The 23863-nt window shown below is 42.2% G+C and overlaps 1 protein-coding gene across 6 annotated transcripts in view; it reads right to left on the reverse strand.

The window, feature by feature from the left end:
* Rhbdd1 (rhomboid domain containing 1) overlaps positions 1-23863 on the reverse strand; it is a 107757-nt gene that overhangs the window by 80893 nt on the left and 3001 nt on the right. For 4 of the 6 annotated variants that reach the window (XM_040753227.1, XM_040753226.1, XM_040753222.1 and 1 more), the window contains exons 2-3: positions 7533-8041; positions 6211-6343 (exon numbers count right to left, since the gene is read on the reverse strand). In XM_040753227.1, coding sequence (XP_040609161.1) covers positions 6211-6343; positions 7533-7965 — 566 coding nt within the window. In that variant the 5' untranslated portion in view covers positions 7966-8041. Of the gene's footprint in view, positions 1-6210; positions 6344-7532; positions 8042-8760; positions 8980-9000; positions 9150-23863 lie in introns of those variants that run through there. The other 2 variants (XM_040753225.1, XM_040753223.1) reach the window with 2 other exon arrangements.

Here is a 23863-nt window from a genome sequence, read left to right on the forward strand (position 1 = left end):
CCAGGCCACATATTAGGGTGGACTAATTATAAAAGGGAAGATGGGGCAGGAGACACTACACAGTCACTTTCTAAACTGTCACTCCCAACCTCACTCGTAATCCCACGGACAGAAATCTAGCAATCTACTATGTAGCTTAGGTCCCTGTGTGTTAACAGGCACGTCAGATAAAATCTGACCAAACTCAACTCACCTTCCTCTACTGGCCCCTCCCTCTTTCCCATAAGATGCAAACGAAATTCACAATTTGGAGAGGAACTTGGAGGAGCTGTCATCTGTCTGCCCAATGCAACACAGGTATATTACACAGTAAGTGTTAGTAATTAGAAAGACAGGAAACTGCTCCCCGGAGAACAGTTAGTTGTTAAGGGTGACAGTTCTTTTTTTTTTTTTTTTTAAAGATTATTTATTTGTTACATATACAGTGTTCTGCCGACATGCCAGAAGAGGGCACCAGATTGAATTGTAGATGGTTGTGAGCCACCATGTGGCTGCTGGGAATTGAACTCAGGACCTCTGGAAGACAGGCAGTGCTCTTAACCTCTGAGCCATCTCTCCAGCCCGGGTGACAGTTCTTAATGTTACATTCTCCTGCCTTTGTTGCCTCCTACTTGGAAGTTCCCTTGGAAACTATCTACTTCCAGGGTTCTGTGTCCCTGAATTTCACTTCAGCCAAGCTAAAGAAACTTGCAGAGGAACTTGTGTTGGAAAGAACAGTCTGAGGAACAATGTTCACATTATCTCTAAGGATGCCACAGGGTCTTCCATGTTTCTTGACTGAAGTATTTCTGTTTCCTTTATGGACAGAAGCACACCTCAGCCTGCCATATTTCCTAATACTGAATAAAGACACCTTCCCCTCCATATATCTAGCTGGGGTTTCTATTGCTGCAATTAAAATCCTATGACCAGAAGGCAAGTTGGTGAGAAAAGCATCTATCAGGCTTATATTTCCACATCATAGTCTATCACTGAAGGACATCAGGGCAGGAGCTCAAACAGGGCTGCAACCTGGAGTAGGAGCTGATGCAGAGACCATGGAGGATTGCTGCTTACTGGCTTGCTCCTCATGGCTTTGTTCAGCCTGCTTTCTTATAGACCACCAGCTCAGGGATAGCGCCACCCACAATGGGCTTTCCCCCACCCCAAAACAATCACTAATTAAGAAAATGCCTTACAGCAGGATGTAATGGAGGCATTTTTCTCATTTGAGGTTCCCTCCTTTCATGTAACTCTGGTTTGTGTCAAGGTCATGTAAGACTAGCCAGCACACCCTCCATGTACATACATGTACCTTCCCCTTCATAAGAAGCATCTCAGTCAGCAAAGAGCTGATTCTCCTTTCACTAGACTAAAATGCCTATCATCTATTTCATTTCAGCTAGCAGCTTTTGCCAAATCAGGAAGACCCTAGGGGGAAGGGAGCGGTGTTTGGGACCCAAAAGCATACACACAAGGGGGGAAGCAGTCCTCCAGTCCTCCTTTCTTTAGGATTGAATTCACGACTGCTGGGGGTTACAATCTTTTACAACTGAGACACTGAAGTATCAGGCCCTGCACCTGTCAGAGCTGGAGGAGGGGTCCCACCCAACCACGTGTTCACACAGACGCATAGTCTTGTAAAACTTGTGACTATGAGACACCTTAACCACAATCAGTTAGAACTGCTCTCTTTCCACTTCCATCTCCACACTTCCTCCCAGGTCAGATGGGGATGGAACTGCCACAGTTTGGGGGTTTTTGCCAAGTGGAAGCTGAGTTAAGAATATACTTGGTTTGGGTTCAGTTAAAAAAAATCCAAATATATACATGTGGATTACTGTCATTTCTGTGTAAAGTCAGCCATTACAGTGCAAAAATGGCTTCCAGAAATGGCCACACTACCCACTGTGTATGCTGGCCACAGACCGGCAGCACAGGTGTGGTTGTCACGTGGTACTGTGACGTATCCCAGCTTCGCAAGTGTGATCATCTCAGAGTCAGAACTCCCGTGGCTGCAAAACTCTTCCACTTGCCGAGCATGTGAAGCCATGGGCACAAGACTCAACACTGACAGCTGTGCAGGCTAGTTTCCGTCAGCTCGACACAAACTAGAGTCCCCTGGGCAGAGGGAACCTCAATGGAGGGGTTGCCTCCACCAGACCAGCCTTTGCGGCATTTTCTTTTTTAATTGATGATTGATGTGGGAGGACTCCGCTCACTGCAGATGGTGGCACCCCCTGGGCAAGGGGACCCTTGGCGTATAAGAAAGCAGACTGAGCAAGTCATGGGGAACAAGGCAGTACGCAGTGCTCCTTCATGGACTCCTCAACAGTCCTGTCTTAGTGTTGCTGCTGCGAGCTGGCTTCCATCAGTGATAGACTGTAAGCTGTAAAAAAATAAACCTTTCTCGCTTGCTTTTGGTCATTGTTTTTATCACAGCAGCAAAAAACAAACCAGAACAATAGTCGAGACATAAAGCAAACAGAAGTTCCTCTATGTCAAATCACTTGGGCAGCACGGACCATTATTAATATCCCAGTTTCAGTCTCAATTTTAGGAATCATACAAATACACTTAGGGATCAGGCCGTTAGTTGTAAGGACCAAGCAAAACCGTCTTCAAAGCCTATCACAAGCTATAAACAGGAGTTAGCCATAGCACCATAGACTCCCCGTAACTGACAAAGAAAACTGTACGCTAAAGGCATTATGTAAGTGTTTTAGTCACTTGACAATCATCAAAGTACTGGGATCAGTGAAGAAATCAATCTCAAATTACACCACTGATAAGGTGACAGCATTCAAGTCAAACAAAATCTGACAATGGTTTTATAGTTTGTCCATGAAAACAGCCTGATAGAGGCTTTCCCAGACCCAACGTTACATGACAGGTTATGAAAGAGTGTTTTCTGAACTAGTTAATAAAAACCTGAGTTTGAAACACCCTGATGTCCTCACTCCAGGTTATTTTCATAGGAAGAGGATAACAAATTCTGCAGCACAAACCCGGGTGGGAAATGCTGCAGGTGGGCCTGGGAATATTCCTAACTTTTGTGGATTTTGATGTGTTTGCAACATAAATCGATTCCTAAATCATGGTTTCTTTCCTTACTTAGGTTTTCTTTTTCTTTTGTACCTGATCCCTCCCTCTCTCCCATCCTTTGAGGACAATGAACAGAATCAAATAAACTCCATGCCCACAAAATGAAATCTGCTCTTGGTGAAACATTCATCTTCCTCACTCTACAGATGGAGACAATGAGGCACAGGGAGGCTGTCAGATTTGCCTGAGGGCATAGAGCTAGCATGGGACTGCTGGTCCTGTCACACTTGGCCTCTGTCCCCTAGCTAGGCCTCTCAGGGGCTGTCTCACTCTAGAGACTGTTCCTCTCAACTTCAGTTTGCCTAGCTCTCTGTTCTGCAGAGATTCATAGTCTGGAAGATTAGCCTTGCCATCAGATTCCCCTTACCTCCATCAATAAGATGCTGCTAGGGGGCCTAACCCTTCCCATCTATCCTGAGTTGCTTAGGGGGCAGCTACACCTCTTCAAACACAAGCACCTACCGGGGTCCCAGGAAGAAAAAAGAAATGAAGTGACAAGTGTGAAGCTGAGCAGTCAGGAGCGGTGACACCATGTAAATGAGTGTGAGTACTTCCCTCCTGGGGTCAAGTTCACCCCCTGCACAATGTCTGCTGGCTGCCTTTCCTGGAAATCCTCCTTCATGGCACTGAGAGTACCTGGGGGAAGTTGCCATCCATGGCTTTAAGCACCCAAGGACTCACCAACTGTTTGCTTTGATGAACTTTTTCTCCCTCCCATACACAGGGCAGCCCACACAGCTTTAACAAGAAAAGCAGGCTTTGTTCTAAAGAGTCACTGTGCTTCCCCAGTGAAAATCCTATTTGACAACCACCAGAAGGTTCACAATAGAGGACACTGAAAACTCTGGCTTCTCCCGTCCTTTTATTTTCCCTCCTATACCTGAGTCCCGACCCCTGGCTTTTTTTTTTAAAGCTATTTCTTTCATGTCTTGAGATTATAGATCTGTCCTCAAGAAGCACTTATTTTTTTTGGTTCTCCTGACCAGTGGTCAGCTTAATCTGTATTTGGACGAATGCCTAGGTAGCTGCTTTGATATTAGAAGTTTATCACTGAAAACAGTCAAATCTTAAAAATCAAAAGGTTTACTCTTTCCAGTTTTAGAGATGGGAAATTTCATGTAATTCCTGGGCTCAGGCTATCATGTCTCCACACAGAATAAGGGTATTACGCAATCATCCCCTGTCCATGTAAGTGGAGATCCTATTTAAAAAAAAAAAAGCAAGCATGATGAGTACTTCAGAAATCTCTGCATGAGAACATTAAAAGGCACTGTTTTCCAGTGGACTCATTATAAGATAGAGGTTTAAGTGCCAGAGGGGGTGATTTTCATATGAATGCTGAGTGCTGCTCGGCACAGGTAAGAGCCTATTGGGTACACAGAAAACCAAATCTCCTCAAAGGAGTAGAGAAACTGTGAGTGACAGGTAGAGACAGATATCACTATACCATTTATCAAAGAGAAGTTTAAACATTTTATTGGGGTTTCTTCCTTGAACTGTCACAAATCTCAATATAATTGTAAATGAGTGGTGTTCAGTGTCACATCTGTGCCATTTATACACCAGCTGCCAATTGCTGATTATCATTAAAGAAAGATCCAAGTTACTAGGCCTGCACACAACACAGGGAGCATGGTCTGAAATGAGACATAGCACTCAACAAGTCATACAAATCAAAACCAAAATAAGCTCCCAGCTGAACAAAACATAGATAGATAGATAGGTAGGTAGGTAGGTAGGTAGGTAGATAGATAGATAGATAGATAGATAGATAGATAGATAGATAGATAGATAATCTCCTTGTGTAAACAGTGACCAGGTCCCTACAGGAAAACTAAGTAAACAAGCCATGCTTCCAGTTGCACAGTACAGACTGTGTAAACTGAAGCTGGTAGAAGAGATGGGGCTTATGATAGGATTCATCCTCCTTTGTCCAAACGGCAGAGAAAGGACCAAAACTGCAAAGCTCAGTGAATGGGTGGGAGTCACGACGTGAAATCAGAACGAATCTAGTGTCTACTGGGAGCTATGTATCAACCTCTACATCTCTGATTTTATGGTTCCAGGAAAAGCCTTATTGGGATTAGAGGTCTAAATGCTACGTAGTTCTTGGATACCTGAGGGTTCTGCAAAGGGGCCTCCGAGGAAGCCACATTGACAAAGGAGTAAAGGCAAAGTAAATAGAACAGGGCCTACTGTTGTGGGATATTTTGATAGCACACCAACACTCCTGACACAACCAATAAAGTTTACCTTGAATCAGAAAGCAGAGCAAGCTACTAGCTGACCAATAGTAGCCATAGAGATTTTGGAGGACCAAGGACATATAGAAAGACATGGGAAGTAGTAGGGAGGGGCTTAGAAAGATTCTTGGCCTTTTTAGAGCAAGGAAAGAGAGGTGGGGGTCACTGGTCACTTTTCCACTGCTTCTCTGGCCATTCAGGTTCTTATACCAATATCTGACTCCCGAGTTTTTGAAACATGTAGCTGAGGTTGCAATCATCCTAGCAACCTTGCAATCTAACTTGCAATCCTCTTGCTTCAATCTCCTAAATGCTGAGATTATAGCCTGTACCACTACACTCAGCAGAGGTCATCCATTTACTGTGTAAAAAAAATTCTAAAGAGTTTATTACCAAGACAATTTCTAGTTTAACATGGCCCCAAAGTAATAGACCAGAGTGCATGATTTTTTAAAAAATCTTTCTGTGGTATCTGTGTGGTTCTCTAGAATATTATTATTAGAATTCACTCTTGACTGGTCAATATTGATCCTCAAGTCTGTACACTATGATCTCTTATTCCTAGTCACAGGGGAACAAACTGAAACTCCTAAATTGCACAGTTCAGTACCTGACAGGACTCAACTCGGGAAATGTCTAATATCAAAACCTGTTTTCACAGTTAAAAAATAAACTCCATTGTTAAAAGGCAACTTATTTCATTTTAGTCTTAGTTTTTGAGACAGGGAGTTTCTCTATAACCAAAGTTGACCTCAGATACCTAAATGCTGGGGTTACAGGCCAACACAACATAAAAAAATAGCTTGTTCCCTTATTATTTGAACTCCCTCTCCACAAGGATGGTCAAGTTCCTCGTGTTTATCCCCTGACATTGAAGACTTACCCTGGGGTGCAGAAGTGAATGGCCACCAGCTCTGCCCAGCAAGCGAATCTGTTGGGAACAGCAAAGCCCAAAATGTTGACAAAGCCGCCTGGGCAGTAATGATTGCTAAGAACTTTCAAGGCAAACAAAACTCCTAGAAGAGAGTAAAGAACACACCAATATCAACAATTCAAATTCAGAGAGAATCACTGGGCACAAAGAAACTGAACAGGAAAACTATTAACTATTATATCCGACTTTCTGCTTTGGAACACAGTCAGTGAGCATGGCAGCCATTCCTTTGATGGATCCCAACTTGGAAGTTCAAACTGCTTCCAAGCATAGGACACAGAAAGTGGGAATGGGTCACCAGCAATGGTATCAAATGCCAGGAAACTGTCCCTTTAAAACAGCTAATTTTATGCTAAATGGATATGAAGAATGGAAAAGTACCACTTACACGTATTCCTGTAGCCACTATGGAAAAACATTGAAAGCAGGATGTATGAACTCCAATGGAGTTGGAGTTACAGGTGACTATGAGCTCCCTAAAAAGGATGTTGGAAATCAAACTTGGGTCCTCTGGAACCATCTCTCCATCTTGACTGGATATTTACTTTAATGACATTATTGAGAGGCACAAGCAACATCATCCTCTCGGTAAGCATGGACCAATTCAGTCCCCCCCTTCCAAGCTTATGATTTGTAACTGTGGAAGGTATCAAGAACAACATGCTAAGATAAAGGTGGCAACGTATCCTCAAGGCTTGTTCTTCAGGAGTGCCAACAATCCTTGGGTGGACTGGGATAAAAGAAGGCTGACATTGAGAGGTTTCACCTCAAGACCTCCTCTGCTCTGGGATGCCTTCTGAGCCCTGGGGACCAGCTCACAGAGAACCTCAGGCTTATGTAGCTCCTTGACTGTCAATATGTGAGTGTTCCACTTGCTTAGTATTATCTGTTGCATATGAATATATTATGCCTCACTGGACTCAAGGTTAAGTTGGTAACCAGTGTACCCTGAGCCTACTTCACAGTCATAATCAGTTTTCAAGAACACCCTTTTGTAAAGACACCCATGATTCCCTCCATAGCATTATCATGCACACTTCCAGTACCGTAAAACTATCTTCTAGCAGGCCCTAGTCTTAAGTGCCCAAGAATGTAGATGCAGCATAATGTGGGACAGCCTAAATGATGCCTTTGTATACCCCAGTCAGTTTGCTCCTCAAGATGCAGGCCCCAGAAAGTGTTAGCCACTGTCCCCTTATCAAGTAGGAATGGAAACAGGCAACCTCTCTCATGGCACTCACAAGTATTTGCTGTGAAAGTATTCACCTTACCTGAGAAACCGACAGCACAGTTTCTTCTGAAGTCGGGCTGATTCATTAATTCGGCAGTAGTGAACTGCAAGACCAAATACACCACCCCTGTAAGTAGGGAGAATGTGGTGATGATGTAGGCAAACCATCTGCTCCCCAGTCTTCTCTCCAGCTTTATTCCTTTCCAGAGCATGGACACCATATTGAAATACAAATGCCAGTCATTTGTATGGTGCACGGGAGAAAGCAGTAAACGTTGCCAGTCTTTTTGCTGGTAACACTTTTCCACACTGAGGCAGGAATAGTACAAGGGCTTCAAAGGATTCAGGAAGAACCAGACATTGAGAGCCAAGGTTGCCAGGGTAACAGGTGGAATATTGTTGATCCCAACATGGAACACTTGAGAAAGTAGCATAAGGAGCCCGGCATTGAACCCTCTTGATCTCCGCTGCATGACTGGATATCAGGAGCACAGATGGTGAACTGTGTTGAAGGATTGGGAACCCAGGAAGGCACGCAGGGAGCAGCACCTGAAATACATAGTGTGTGTGTGATGTCCATCAGCTGAGAACTGTGTCCGGCTAGGACACTCACTGGAGGATGAGCACACACAGGCCCATCCTACTTCTCATCCCAACAGAGACATTTACTTTCACTAACATCTTTCTTCATTTCACATTCTAAAATAGAAATGTTACCCCAGGTCCCAGTGGACTTAAGGGCAGGTATGCAGTGTGGTCATGAACTTGTAATGTGTCTTCCTTAATTGATTGATTGATTGATTGATTGGTAAGCCTGGCAACCTAAGTTTGATCCCTGGACCATAAAAAGGCAGAAGGAGAGAACCAACTCCACACACTTATCACTTGACATACACAGATGCACTGTGGCATGCACACCCACAATATATACATTTTATACATACAAAATAATAGTAATAGAAATAATAATAGAATAAACATGGCCTAGGGAGAAGGCTCAGTGTACAAAGCTTGCTATTTAAGCATGAAAACATGAATCCAATCATCCAGAGTGAGGACCAACATGTGAGGTTGCCCTCTGACCTCCACATACATGCCATAGCACATGTGTGCTAGCACTCACACGTTAAGCCATACACACACATCATATACATGTACACATACACATATCATACACACATAAGCACACATTATAGACACATTAAGAAAGATAAAATGACAGCCTGGACGATGACAACCTACCTACAAAGACAGTATGCAAGCATTACCTTTAAGCAAAACTTTGCCAAGTCTCTTTATCCCTTCTATCATTTTTAGCAGAAACACTCAAAATGCCAAAAAGCAGGCTTGTGGACATGTTATGGCCTAACCAAATCTTCATACTACCAGATGTCAACTCCCTAAATTCTGTGTCATAAGCTTTTAAAAACTTATCTATGCGCCAAATCCTACACTGCAAAGTGCAGTCATTGTTTATAAGCCCACTTGTCACCAAGAAGTAAACCAACCACTGCCACAGGATGTTGTAAGCACAGAGAGGAAGCCCACGAACACAGGCACACAAGTACGCCGAAGGTGGTGACAGACAGGATTACTGTCTTAAAGACTTCATTTGAGTTAGTGACAAGGAAGAGTTCTGCGAGTCAGCGGTCCTCCGCTTCACCCTCTAGACTGAGGCTGGCATTGTGACACGCTCTTGATGACAGGAAGTAGAGGGGCAGATAATACAAGAAGCCCAAACCTAGCCCCAAGATACAACTGCAGGTGTCTGTTCCTGTGTGGGCTAGAGTCTGGGCTAGTCAGGACAGGTTCTTGTCCTCTGATGGTCCTGGCCACTGGCCAACTAACCCCGAGACACAAAACTGCCTAGCTGACACAGATGTAAAGTAGACCCCAATGAGCCCCACCCTAATTTGAACCACAGAGAGGTAAGTCCTGGAGTGGTTTGATAAGCACAATTACTAATTCAGAAGGTATTGACTTTGGAGAGAGACTGGTTCTTGCTCATGAGAAGCACCTAGTGAGGACAGAGGGTAGAGTGGGCAGAGACGGGCTAAAAACAGGTCCATTAAAAAGAATCAAGGGTTTGGAGGGAAAAGCAGAAAGTGGAGGTGAGGGCGTCAGGTAGAGATACAGGCAGAGAAGGTGACAGATGTTCAGATAAAGCTCATTTACTGATGTGTGTTTTCGTATGGAGATTTCCCAGCTCCCAACTCCAGGCAGCAGTAACTAGACACTAGACAGTACATGGGTTTTATAGAAATAACAGAACTATATTTCAACTAAAAAAGTAAAATATTTAAAAGAAAAAATTTAAAGAGCTTCTACTTAGGAGCACCATAAGCGAGCCCGTTGCTGTAAACGGGAACAACTAGTAATACCCTAGGACTGCTAGAACATTCTAGAAGCAAAGGAAGTAATGGGAAAGTAATAGTATTTTCATTTATATAGGGTCATATCACTTATGCTGTTCAAAAAAGGGCAGAATTCCAATAAGGCTCAAATGTATTCTCAACCCCCAAACTGGATGTCTTCCTGTTTCTTATTCTTCTATATATTATATAATGAATTTTGGTCATCTTCACACCATCCCCTCCCTACTCTCCCAGTGGCACCCTCCTAAGTGGCACCTCCCCTCTCCGTGTACTTTTGTTTTCTTCTTGTGAATTTAGAGTTACTTGCTCAAGTGTGGGAGGAAGTTATTGAGTGGAACAATGGGCCACTTATCTATCTATGGCTACATCATTGAAGAAAGTGATATAATACCCCCACAAGCTTTGACTGGTAATAATCCTTTGGGGGTAGGTGTAGCCTTACTGGTCCCTGCTTTGTCCATGATGAATGTTGATGGACCCAATCTTGTACAGATCTTGTGTAGATACCATGGCTGTAGTGAATTTATGAGTACAATGACTATGTCACATCCAGAAGACAACTTGAGACTGCATGTCTCCTTCCCCATTCTCAGGTCTTACATTCTTCCCCCCACCTCTTCTGAGATGTTCCCCGAGCATCGCCTGCATTATGGTGATCTGAATGAGAATGGTTCCCATAAGCCCATAAGTTTGAATACTTGGTCTTAAGGCTATAAGAACTATTTGGGAAGGGTTGGGAGGTGTGGCCCTACTTGTGTGTCATAGTGAGTGGGCTGGCGTTGAGGTTTCGAAAGAATCATGGCATTTTCAGTGTGTTCTCAGCCTCCTGCTTTTGAGGTTTAAGATGTGAGTTCTCATCTGTTCTTGCCACCATGTCTTCACTCTGCCATCATAGACTCTACCCCGCTGGAACCATTAGCCCAATTTAAAGCTTTCTTGTATAAGTTGCCTTGGTAATGATATTTTATCGAGGCAATAGAAAAGTTACTAATACAGGTATTACAGTTGTCCAAGTTGGAGCAGAACACTTCACCACCACTTATTCTCAGCCCTTTGGACAGTTATGGATTTCTGCATTAATCAATACCTGCTACAGTAAGATGTTTATCTGAGGAAGGTTTGCTAGAGAGTTTTATGTCAACTTGGTACAAGGTATAGTCATCTGAGAGGAGGGAACCTCAATTATGAAAATGCCTCCATAAGATCGACTGTAGGCAAGCCAGTAGGGCATTTCCCTAACTAGTGATTGATTGCAAAGGGTCCCACTCATTGTGGTTGGTACCACCCCTAGGCTGGTGGTCCTGGGCTCTTTAAGAAAGCAAGCTGAGCAAGCCCCAAGAAGTAAACCAGTACACAGAACCCTTCATGGCCCCTGCATCAGTTCCTGCCTTCAGGTTCCTGCCCTGTTTGAGTTCTTGCCCTGGCTTCCTTTGGTGATGGACTACAATGTAGATGTGTAAGCCAAAGAATCCCTTTCCTCCCCAATTTGCTTTTGGTCATGGTGTTTCATCACTGCAATGGGAACCACAACTACAGCAGAAGGCTAAGAACAGCACTTCTGGGGTATGAACATGACTACTTGGAACACAGTTAGACTACATGACTGTTGAGAAAAACAACAGTAGGAGATTCCCCTACTAGAGCCTAGGGGGATCCTCTCCAGTCAAGGGCTCCTGACCAGGTTTATAAAACCAAGCATGAGTTCTCTCCTGTGGTGTGGACCTCAAATCTGACCAGAAGATCAGGACAGGTTCGTGGCCATCTCTAGTTGTTGCAGTTTTAACAACCCTCCCACCATGCAATGCGCGTTACCCCACCTTTAGAATAGTGACAAACTGCTTCACCAGATCTATCTGACAACGAAACACCATTTTAATTATGTGGTAAGGCATACCAGACAGTGCTATATCAAGGCTGTGGCAGAAACATGAAGATTTCTTGAATATGGATGGGGAAATTAGCCATGTTTACTTTTAATGAGAAATTAAAAATTAAACAGGTATGTAATAAGAAAAACTACACGGCTAGAATAAACAAAGAAACTGAATTCATAACTTGAGAAACCAGCGTGTCTCAAGGGGGGGCGGGCAGGAGTAGAAAGAGAAAAGAAACTAATTACAGGGATTTTCAATTCCACTTGCAAAGCAGAAAATATTTCGTCATTATCATTTACCAAGGCTGTATATATCTCAATTTTCAGATTTAAATGTTCAATAAGAACTGAAACCATTAAATTACAAGAATATACATCAGCCATAAATTCTATTCCCAATTTGGTATGTGATACTAACAAAATTAATTCCACAAGAGAAACAGACATGATAAAGTCTTAATGGGAGTAATTAAATGCCACACTGAAGACTGGGGTCTCTGTATTATTGTAAGGGCAACAAATTCCATGAAATCATCTTACATTGTATGGCTCCCTCTCCAAGAAACTGTTTATTGTTACATAGCTGAAAAAGATCAATGGCATGCCATTACTGCTTGGAGACTTTTGGTAAATTTCATTTAGCAGTTTTACATAGTTTAATGAATATTCTTTTAACAAAATTATAGGGTAAATATGATTAACAGCTATTAATGACCTGTTATTGTCTAGGCTGATCGCTTTCTAAATATCTGGCCTTCTAAACACTTAAGTTCAGAATTTTTTAAATGGAGACATAGTTCACATATCATAATAATCACACTCTTGAAGGATATAAAGGGAATTTTAGTCTACTCATAGATTGTGTAACCATAACCAGCATTCTAAAACTTTCTTGATGCCAAAAAGAAACCCCATGAGTTTTAGCAGTCCCAATACTTGCCTTCCCCCAGATCGTACTAATTATCCACCTAATTTCTGTCTATTACCTATTCTGGACATCTCATGTAAGGGAGATTCTCCAATACAGAGCATTTGACTTCTTTTCCATATTTTCAATGATATTACACCCATATTTGTTATGTTTAAGTAACATTTCATTCTGTAGATGCACTGTATCTTGTTTCTCTACTCTTCAGCAAATGGGCTTGTCCACTGTTTGAAACCTGGCTCTATGATGTATAACACTCCCAAGATTCTAGTGTGCTATTCTCTGTATAAACATGCATTCTTAGGAATAGAGTTACTTGGTCAAACGGTAACTCTGCCTTAACTTTTTTTTCAAACTCATGCACCATTGTGTACTCACTCTACCAGAGTGCAAAACATCTGGCTCTATCATATCCTCAAGAACCTTTGCTTTTTATCCGTGCTTCTTATTCTAGCTTTGCCAGTGAGTATGAAGTGGTAATGCACATATGTCTCCATGGTGTAAAACCAGTGATATAATAAAATGCTAACTGTACATTGCTGAGAGCACAATATGAACTCAGGCATGCTCATAACATAATGGTGTGCTCAGCTTACCCCTTGCCCTTGAGAAATCGCCAAACTAACTTGGATTGAAAGAAAGCACCAAAAAGAAGGGAGAAATCAGAAAGAAAGCACCTGGAAGAACTGTAAAACTTGGCACCACAATTCCCCTGGGATATGATACGTTGAGAGGAAACCTGAATGCCCTTCAACAGCATGGCACAGTTTAGACGAGCACATCAGCCTGTAAACAATGCAAAATCGTTGAAAAGAACACAGAGGGCTGTTGTATCTAATTATTACAAACTATGCAAAATGCTATGGAAAGAGAAAATGTTCACGCTGAACATAAAAACATCTCTGTTTTCTTCATTGCGAGAGCCAGATAACAAAGTGATATATAACAAACAGTACCTTAACATATTCAAAGGACCAGGAGAATAGCCAGAAAACACCAGTGAATCTTGCCTCTTGCTTAGATATAGGACAGGATAAGCTGACCTGAAGTGTTCCTAGGAACCTTTAAGTCAAACTTAAGAAACTATTTTCTCTATTTGTCACTGAAGAGTCAATAGAAGAGAATGTTTCCACCCAGCACCATAGCCATAACACAATTACTTTACTCCTTTAATAAAACCTATTGGCACAATTTTATTTTTGAAAAAGTAGTACCTTCCTTTAATCCCAGAAGATGTGAATTATGATGCAGATATTCAAGATATTCCTGAAAATCAAAAGAGTATAAGATTCATCTACATTTAGTGAAAAACAAGATTAAAAAAAAACCTGATTACTTACAAATAAAAATCAGATAAATGAAAGCTCTGCTAAGAGTTCTATAAAATAGCATACAAATTATGCTTTCCAAACTTAACATTTAAATATTAAATATAATAGCAGATGGTATGGCTTCACATCATTACACCATGTTCAATTTACCAGAAAGCATCATCTACCTAAGTTGACTAGTAAATAGGGAATCCTGGGGGAGCCCGTGTGGGATCTTCATCAGATGCCATAGTTATATGATGACAAGCTGCACACAAACAACAATTTTTTCTAGCCTTCTAAAACCTGTTAAGTGTCTTTCTGAACTGTACTAATGACAAAATCAAAGGAAATCAGAATAGGGCTCTGTTTCTTTACTTCCCATTGAAGGGAGAAATATAAAGAGATGAAAACAGTAAAATGAATAAAAACTGGAGTTCATGAATAAAACATGGATACTGGGATCAAATTATATTAAGAAGGTAATGGGAGTCTAGCCTTCACGAATACCATGGCACTCTCAATAATTACATCCCAGCATCTATTCGTGGAAATGCCCACAGCTTGGATTCTGCTACAGAGAAAGGGGGAAATAAGGGCTCTGTCTTCTTTTAAAGTCTGCAGAGTCCTTTAGTACAAGGTTCTCCAAACTCAGAGTCTTTGTTATTACAGCCACTCAGCATGGGATGCCAGCTTGGAGACTGCCTCCCATCACTGGCTGTGTCTTCTGGTTTTAAGTGAGAAGACCTAGCTTTTAATACTCATGGCTCCTCCTTTCTTTTGGCTCTTTCACAATCGTCACAACTAAAAAAACATTCCTCACCCCTTAATGGAAAGTCCAAGTGTCTCTTACAATAGCTTGCCTTAATACCAATCACATGGAAGGCTTACGCAGGTAAAACATAACTTGCAAGAGTGATGATTTAATATCCCAGACAAGTGAGAAGCGATTGGTAATCATGTATTAATGTGGTGACACAACCCACAAACTCTGGTCTTCAGCACATTATATTTTGCCTAATCTACTTTAAAAAATATCTGATTCAATTTGCTTAAAATCTAATTTCATCACACCACCTCGCCCTGTGAGTCACCAAATACCTTTCTGACCTTGCAAAAATCATGAAACATGTCACAATTAACAGGATGGACTTTGGGGTCAAAAGGCCCTGTTTCAAATCCTGACCTAAATGCTCTGAGACAGTAAGATCTTGAGTAAATCCCCTTTTAAAAAATGGTTTATTGAGACAAGGTTTCTCTGTGTAAGAGCCCTGACTGTACTTTAATCCGATTTATAGACCAGGCAGGTCTCAAACATCAGAGATCCACCTGCCTCTGCTTCAAAAGTACAGGGATTAAAGGTATGTACCACCACACCTGGCTCTGGAGTAAATCTTAATTTATGCCAGAACTCCTCACCTTTGTATCTGGCACTAAATAACAAGACCCCCCTTCTAGAACCTATGACTAACAATTCCTGATACATAAGAACTCTAGGCATCTGCTAATAACATATCTTTAGCATCATTACTGACCCACTCAGGCTCAGCCTAGGACAAAAGTCTTTTGATAACCTATAATACACTTTTCAATAATGGCTGATGGTTACATAGTTTATCACAACATCTGACACCTATTTCTCTTCCATATGGACGCTTCTTGGAGGAAAAAATAAAGCCTGAAGCAACTCCTTAACAGTACTGAAAGGAACCGATTTTTAAAAATTTTATATCAACATTTACTTATAACATATACCATGAAGTTTAATTAGGACTTAATGAGATCTGTCATTAAAAGTGTAATGATGTCAATGATTTAAAAGGTTTCCTTTTATGAAAAAAACAAAAAGAAAGAAAGGAATCTTATGTTAGATGATTTCAGTAACCCTTAATTCAACACACTATAAGCAGGTACCATTCACTGAATAAAGGAAGATTCACCTCTCAAAGTTTGGGAAGCCAAAAAAAAGCAGAGATCAGAGATGTTACTGTGAAGAGAGCCTCTTGAAGGTGTAGGGAATAGACCAATGTGATCTCTTGGGCTTGTTATACAGCATGAATCCTATTCAAGCCTCATACCCACATGGCCTGATCACATACCACCTCCAACTACTACAGATGGGGCTTTCTGGAATCAGGAGGATTTTTGGAGCCCACTGACACGCAAGCTGCCTTACCTGTGTAAACACAAAATTGTTGACGCAAAGGGGAGTTGGCAGTTATGAAAAGTATTTACATTAAATATGGAACAACTGTTTCAAATTAAGTGCTCTTCTATTCAAAGCCTTAAAATTGCAAATCCCAGACGAGAAACACAATCGGGGGTGGAGACTTGAAGATGACAGGGTTCTGCTCTGTGGCCTTCACAAAACCCCAGATGCAAAGCTAACCCTGAGTTGGAGTGTTGGTAAGAGGGGAGGTCAGATGCACCCAATCAGGAAGATGGTAGAGCAGAGAGTTAGACTCCAACCTCTGCCCTGATCTCACCACTAAAGAGGGAGACATGATGGCCTAAATAAATAAAAAATAAGACAGGAAAACAAAATTTCCCCCACTCCCACATCAAAATCCAAACTTTTCTACTCTGCTGAGGACTGGAAGTCGAGAGTGAAAGAACCACATTAACTGTGTGGGCATCAGTGCCACAAGTCAGGATTTTACTAAAATAACATGGATCAAGTGTCACTTCTTTATATGAGACCAAGGTCCAGTTTGCAGAAAAGCTGGAGTTGTAACTCTCAAGGGTCCCTGGCTTAGGTCCCACCCAAGGACTGTCTTTGTATGGGTAAACAGTACCACTCAGCTTCTGTGTTCCTTGTGGAAAATCTCAACAGAGCCAGAGATGGATAACGTTCACCTGATAAGTGGGTGTCTTTCTCCTGGTGAGAGGCTCAGCCATCTGAGTTCAGTTCTGTCCTTTGCCACAAGCTTGTACCATGTGTCTTCTAATATGCATGCTTTTTAGCAATGTGCTGGTAATACACTAGCTTGCTGATGTAGAATATGGATAAGTCAAAGTTCAATTCTAAAAAGAACTTAGGGCTGTTTTCTTGCTTGAGGCAAGCCTTGCGGGGGGGGGGGTAAAAGGAGAAAAGAGGTTTTAAAGGGGGATCCAGTAAGCTTGTGCTACCAACCCTGAGAATGCGGGTATCCAAGGAAGAATGCAGATATTGCAAGTAGTTTTGTGGGTTCTGCTAAAACATATCTTTTGAAATAAGCAGAGGTGGCACATGCCTTTTACCCCAGCACTCAGGAAGAAGGGCAGAAACAGGTGGATTTCTGTGAGCTCCAGGTCAGCCAGGGCTATCATATAGAGAAATCTCGTCTCAAGAAAATGAGAGAGAGAGAGAGAGAGAGAGAGAGAGAGAGAGAGAGACAGAGACAGAGACAGAGACAGAGACAGAGACAGAGAGAGGAGAGAGAAGAGAGAGAGGGGAGAGGAGAAAGAGACAGAGAGGAGAAAAGAAGAAACAAACAAACGTGTTCAAACTCACTGGATACTTAGAAACCATTTGGATAGAATTCCACATATGATACATGAGCAGACAATTGCACCCAGCCACGGCAAACGGCAGAGTGGACACACTCCTCAACACCCACCACTCCCTCCTTCATTTTCAGACACTCCTCAACACCCACCACTACCTCATTCATTTTCAGACCCCATCTTCTTCCTACCACTGGACAGTAAGTTACAAGTTGCAGTCCTGACAAGCACTTTCAGAAGCAAGGACCAAGGCTTTCTGAAGAAAGTCTGCCACGTTTTTCTGCCATAGTCACATATGACTTATGTTTAGTGCAAGTAAACCATGCTACCATTAAATATGGTTGCTATCTTGTTCTCCTGCCATTGTGTCTCCAAGCTCTTCAGTTCTTGGAGTGATTCTGTATAGCATCATGAGTTTTTTAGGAATGGATATGTCCTACTCTGGCAGGGCTGATAGTACACTTAGCATGGGGGAGAGTGGGATACCTAACCCCTGGGAACAGCTGTTATTTGGCAATATCTAGTTTATGATTCTTACATTCCCATAGTTAACAGAACTCACCAAAGGTCAAGGTTCCCATTACCCCATTATCCTTAAGTACTATTAGCTTACTTGGCCAAATCATAATATGGAATAAACCCTCCACCTATCAAGTGTGCCCCTGTTTCCCTCCATCAAAACTTGTCTTAGCTTCCTTCACACAGACTTTAACAACCAGATTCCTTTCATTTTGATATCTGCTTACTGGACCATACATCACAAGCATGCCAAGGCTTCGTGTCTTGATTACAGTTCTTTAAGGACACAGACATTTGTGTTTGGTTGGATGCTTTCAGCGGGAGATGTAAGTATAATACTCAGTTTGTGACTATACGCTAGGCCAGTAATTTCAACAAAGATGTAATGAAACAATGAAAACAAGACCCCGAGATGAGGTGTCCTGACAACACGTGCAATCCAGAGAACAAACTGCATTTACATTCATTGTGCATGTTTCCCTTCAAGACAGCTCACAAGGTCAAACTGCTAACCGTCAGTTACAATAAGCTTCTAAAACTCCTGGTCAATTACCTGCTTAATAACAAAAGACAGGGCTATGACATCATTACACTTATAATTAATTTACACAGATCAGCTTCCTGTTAATCAAATACATCTTTAAAAGCATTTAATTATTTTTCCACCTAGAAAGCAACATTCAGCCTTGTTTGATGAAACGCAATCTTGCTGAATTGCACATGAAAGGCTGTCAGGTGACTGTGAGACACGAAGGACAAATGGCTTCCCAGGGCGCACGCTACACGATGGAGCGGCTGGCACAGGCACAGTGAACAGGCGCAGTGACGGGTAACACAACCCATCGTCACAGTTTCATCACATGAACGTTGTCAGGAAGCGGGGGCGTCAACAGAGTGGCTCGCGGAAAAGGAACATACCGATCCTTTATGACAAAATTATTAACACACAGTATAGGGCGGTGTAGCTGAAGGGCGTCACCCTTAGAAAGAGCTGCACAACACACCGACCGACTGGCCTCAAGACAACTGTCAGTTTTCCCCCAGGATAACACGGGCTCATTTGGTTTTGTAAGGACCAACTGAGATTTTAAACACACACACACACCATACAGCCATAAATTGAAAAGTGGTAGTGGTTTCTGCACATAAATAAATGAAAATAGATCTTAAGGGAAGAGGCTGGAAGCACTTCTGAGTGTTTATATAAGATGGTGCCTAACATTTTCTAAGAATGCTATTCCACACATGTAAGAAGGGTTGTGTGACTCGATTCTATGCACGCCTTGTAGACAGTACAGTATATGAAGGAATAGGGAAAGCGGGGTTATTGCTATTTTGTAACATTGTGCATGTGTATAACGGTGTTGTGGAAAGAGAGCAAGTGTCACGGTATTCACGTGGACATTAGAAGACAACTTTTCGGAGTTAGTATCCACTCCTCCTACCTGTGCATTGGCCCCTAGGACTGAACTCAGATCATCAGGCTTTCATGGCAAACACGTTTTGGCCCAGTAAATTACTTTTAATTAAAATAAACTGTATAAGAAAATCTCAAGCCATTTTTTGTCAATGTTGTCTGACATTGTGAGAACTTAACGACCCTTCATTTATGGAGATAACAGCTGACAAAATTTTTCTTTCTCCATTCCTTTTAAAAGTGCTATTGGCTCCACACTAGTGATCAGACTAAATTTATACATAAAAAGTGACTGAAAAGTTGAAGGTACTACATTTTGCATATAATCCTCAATTTTGCTCCACAGCTCTAGGTGAATTCGTGCCAACTCCACTTCTGCCCCATCAACACTTATGACTCCTGGTATCAATCATAAGCCGGTCCCTCCTCCCTCAGACCACAAGTTTTAGTGTAATGAGAGCTCATTAAACTTTCCCAACTGACAGCCCTGCAGCGGGAGGTCTTAACCAGGGTGCACACGGGAACCACAACACAAGCGTACCATGATCGTGATCTTCGGCAGGATTTAAAAACTTCCAGTCTCAGCTTTGCTTTACATCAGATCTCTTTGTCCATCCCAAGTCAGTGAGAAAGTGCTGCCTGCCACTGCCGCCCCTCATTTCATGTGCGCATGAACTCTTTCTGAATTATTTATGGAACTGAACCCACTCTGCACAAAACTAGTCAAGTGGGGAAAGCAGCCATACTTCAAAGCCTGGGTGCATTCCCACCAAGTACACAGGACATTCACAAATTACTTGATGATTGGGCGGGTTGGGGATTTCTGCCTGGCCAGCATAAACACCTCATTCTTCCTCTAACAAGAATCTGTGACCCGCCCCCATTTAGTGTGATCTTGGGAGAAAAGAGGGACTCCCAATCAAGCTAACTTGGAGTAGCAGCTTTGCCCTGGAACTGGTAGACAGAGTAGCTGATGGCATTGGGACTAATGCAGCAGTCACTTGAAGGACAGGGCCAAGACTATACAAGCCCACAGCGGTCTCCTTCTCACTCACCTTTATTCAGGCATGACTGTCTGGATTTTCTGTTTAATCTGGGCTCATCCACATAGTTTGCAGTAAATTTCTTGTCTTTAACTAATTTACTTGGATCACATCAATTAGTTAGGTTCACTTCTTCTGTTTGCAATCCAAGATATCTACCCCCAAAACCCACACATTTACAAAAGTGCTCATGAGCAAGTGTGAGTTTATTTCAAGCATTGCTGTCTCCTTTAGACTAACAAAGGCTCTAGCCCATAAGAGAACCGGAACATGAAGGTCGCATGGGCTGTATCTCAAGAGACAAGGGAGCAGAGCCTAAGGACATGAGCAAGAGCAACTTCTTCAGGACCATCAGTGTTCATGCTCAACTGAGCACTAGATGAGGACTGTGGTCCCCAAAGGAGAAACAAAGGGTCTCGGTTGTGTTGTATACCACATTGATGTGTTTTTTTTTTCCGTTCTGCCCCGTGTTTATCAATGATGAGTAAAAGCTATACAAGAGGAAGTAAAACACATGTCCAAAACTATCTAGGATTTGTAACATCACACATCTATTCCTGCTTACTGAATTCTGTATAAATAAAGGAACACTGTGGCTGCTAGTCAGTCAGTCTGCTAGATTCTCCCAACCATCATGCTGGGCTCATCCTTCTCAGGCTTATACCCTACCTGCCATCCACATGGATTGGGCCGGGCCTCTGGGAGAATGTACATTTTTTCTTATTACTTTTGCTACTCTTTTTTTTTTCCAGTTTAAATTTAGATAAGAAACAAGGTTGCTTCACAAGTCAGTTCCAGGTCCCCCTCCCTTTCCCTCCGCTCCTACCATGCCCTCCCCCCAACACCCCCCCCCCGTTATCCCCTCATTCCCCCAGGGAGGGTGAGGCCCTCCATGGGGGTGTCCATAGTCTGTCATTTCATATAGGGCAGGGCCTAGACCCTTCCCCAAGAGTTCAGGGTGAGAGTGCACCTCACATTGTTCTATGGGAGTCCAAAGTCCGTGTGTATACTTGGGATGGGTACTGATCTGCTGCATTGATGTTTTTAAGAGACTGAATTAGACGTCGTTACAGGAGTGGTTTCCCACTGCATCTCTGCACCTCTGTTCTTCATGGAAAATAAGTCTAGTCTACACACATCAATGAAAGCCACTGGATAAAAAGGTCCACCTAGAACTATCTCCACTCATCCACCACACAAGAAAAGAAACAAAACCCAACAGGGTTCAATCTCTGCAGGCTCGTGGCCTCAAGGAAGGGTTCTGGGAACTTTCCAGAGATTCACCCATTCAGGGTTCCCTTCGCCCAGTGCATACACAGACACAATTCTCTAATCACAAGCCCGGAACAGGCAGGGTTTGTGTCTGAAACCACATGAAGATCATGATTGTATCGGTCTATGCTCCTCTGCTGAACAAGGCAGTCCTTTGAGGAAGCCACAGCCTTGAAAGGCAGCGCCATCGGCAGCAGCAACAGCACATGATGAAGAACATGTACCTACATGTGCATGCACACGGGGAAAGAGAAGAACAAGCTTTGAGGTTTTCTAGGGCTCTGACACTAGGATAAATAAACACTTTGCTTACACCATGAGGAAGGAGATGAAATGACTCCCAAACTCTCCAAAACAGTAAAACCATCTCATAAAAATTAAAGGACTTTTCAGGATGGGAATTTAGAAGGCTATCAGGCCATTTTTTAATACAAAATTAGCATGCCTTGACAGGAAGAATATTGATTCAGTGGAAGAGACTATGTGGCAGGCAGTGTGTGTCGTCTTTCTATAATGGTTCAAATTTTGAACCACAACTCATTCATTACAACAAAGTTGCTGAAAGAAAGGTGTCAAAGTTTCAGTGTTGCCCCAAACACTTTGTTCAATGAAAAAAATCAGAATTATGAACAGCTACAACACACACACACACACATTACATATTTATAAATCCGAAGTCACTATAATACATCTATAAATTTCATTCATTGCTGGCCTAATATTGTGACTCTGGATTTAAAAATGTATGCCATTTAGCACCCTGGGGAAACAGCTGATGGTGTAACATCCCTGAAGCTAAAGTCAGAAGGGGTCAAATACGGTGTGTAACCTTGGACACACCATGCCCTCAATCCTGCTGAACTTCCTAGTTCTTTATCCACCAGATAAAGAAAATCCCAATTCCTAAAGCATGAAAAAGACAGATGAAACAGCATACCACATAAAAAGCATGTAGTACAACACTGAAGTTCGGTTTTCATTTTCCCTTCCTGTCCATAAAGTAATGAGACTTTGTCCCCATGGAACTGGACTTTATTGCTTTGTAATTACGATGTGCATGTAACAATGTCCAAGAAACTAGATGGTAAATAACACCGACATGCAAGCCTGAATGCACACGCTGTCAGTTGGCTATCATCTAGATCCCAAAGGGCTCTTGCACACTATCTATTGCATCCCAGAAATATGACACATTTTCTTTTCTGAATACAGCCAGAATTATCCACCAGCTTTGAAATATCACCATCACGATGCAGCAAGGAGCAGCTGGTTGACTGAAAGTGACTCCCCTCCCCCACTCTCCAGCTGTCACCAGGAAACCCCTCTCAATGTGTGAAAAGGACAGTATTACTACTACCAGTACTAATAACAAGCTAACAAATGGTTAGATCTGAAAATTTTTATGGGGAGTCATTATTAAGTAAAACAAAAGCAAAGCAAGACAAAAACTACTTTGCCATATGAATGAAAACCAGATAGTGTCACATAACAAAAACACTGGTTTTCGTACACAAGTAATACTGTATACTTCTTTTGACTCATTGTTTCTCTTCCCCAGTCACTTATGATACTAACAACACTTAAAATACTAAGGAGCTTTTAATATTGATAGAGCTGTCATCGTGTAAGGGGGATTTTTAGGAAGCTATGGGTTTGTTGTTGTTTTTCTGCACAGAATCCTATGTCTGTACAATATGGGTCAGACTGAAGACTGTGTTTGTTTTGGGATTCTTGTTATTGTTTTGAAATAACCGCCCATTGCCTCTGTATGAGAACCCAGACAGATGCTCGCCCTGGAGACAAATCTAGCAACTCTGCAGGACACATCTAAGGATTCCAAGCACCTGTATTCTTAACAACATAGTTTTAGGTACAGCTCCCCCTCGGAGCTATGCCACTCACAGTGACTCATACACAGATTCCCAGAATCCAGTTCTCTAGAGACATTCTGGATCAGGAGCCTGTGTCCTCCAACCTCACAGATCTCTGAGACTTTCAACGCTTGAACTTTCTGTGAAAATTTCTGCTTAAGAGGCCCCAAGTTAAAACAAAATAAACAAATAAAAAACTGAGAACCACTGCTTGGATGAAATAATTCGATCAAAGTACACTTTTTTTTAAAAAGCTTCAAAATTGTAATGGCCTTTT

The sequence above is a fragment of the Mesocricetus auratus genome, unplaced genomic scaffold (assembly GCF_017639785.1).
Source record: "Mesocricetus auratus isolate SY011 unplaced genomic scaffold, BCM_Maur_2.0 Super-Scaffold_100010, whole genome shotgun sequence".
NCBI lineage: Eukaryota > Metazoa > Chordata > Mammalia > Rodentia > Cricetidae > Mesocricetus > Mesocricetus auratus.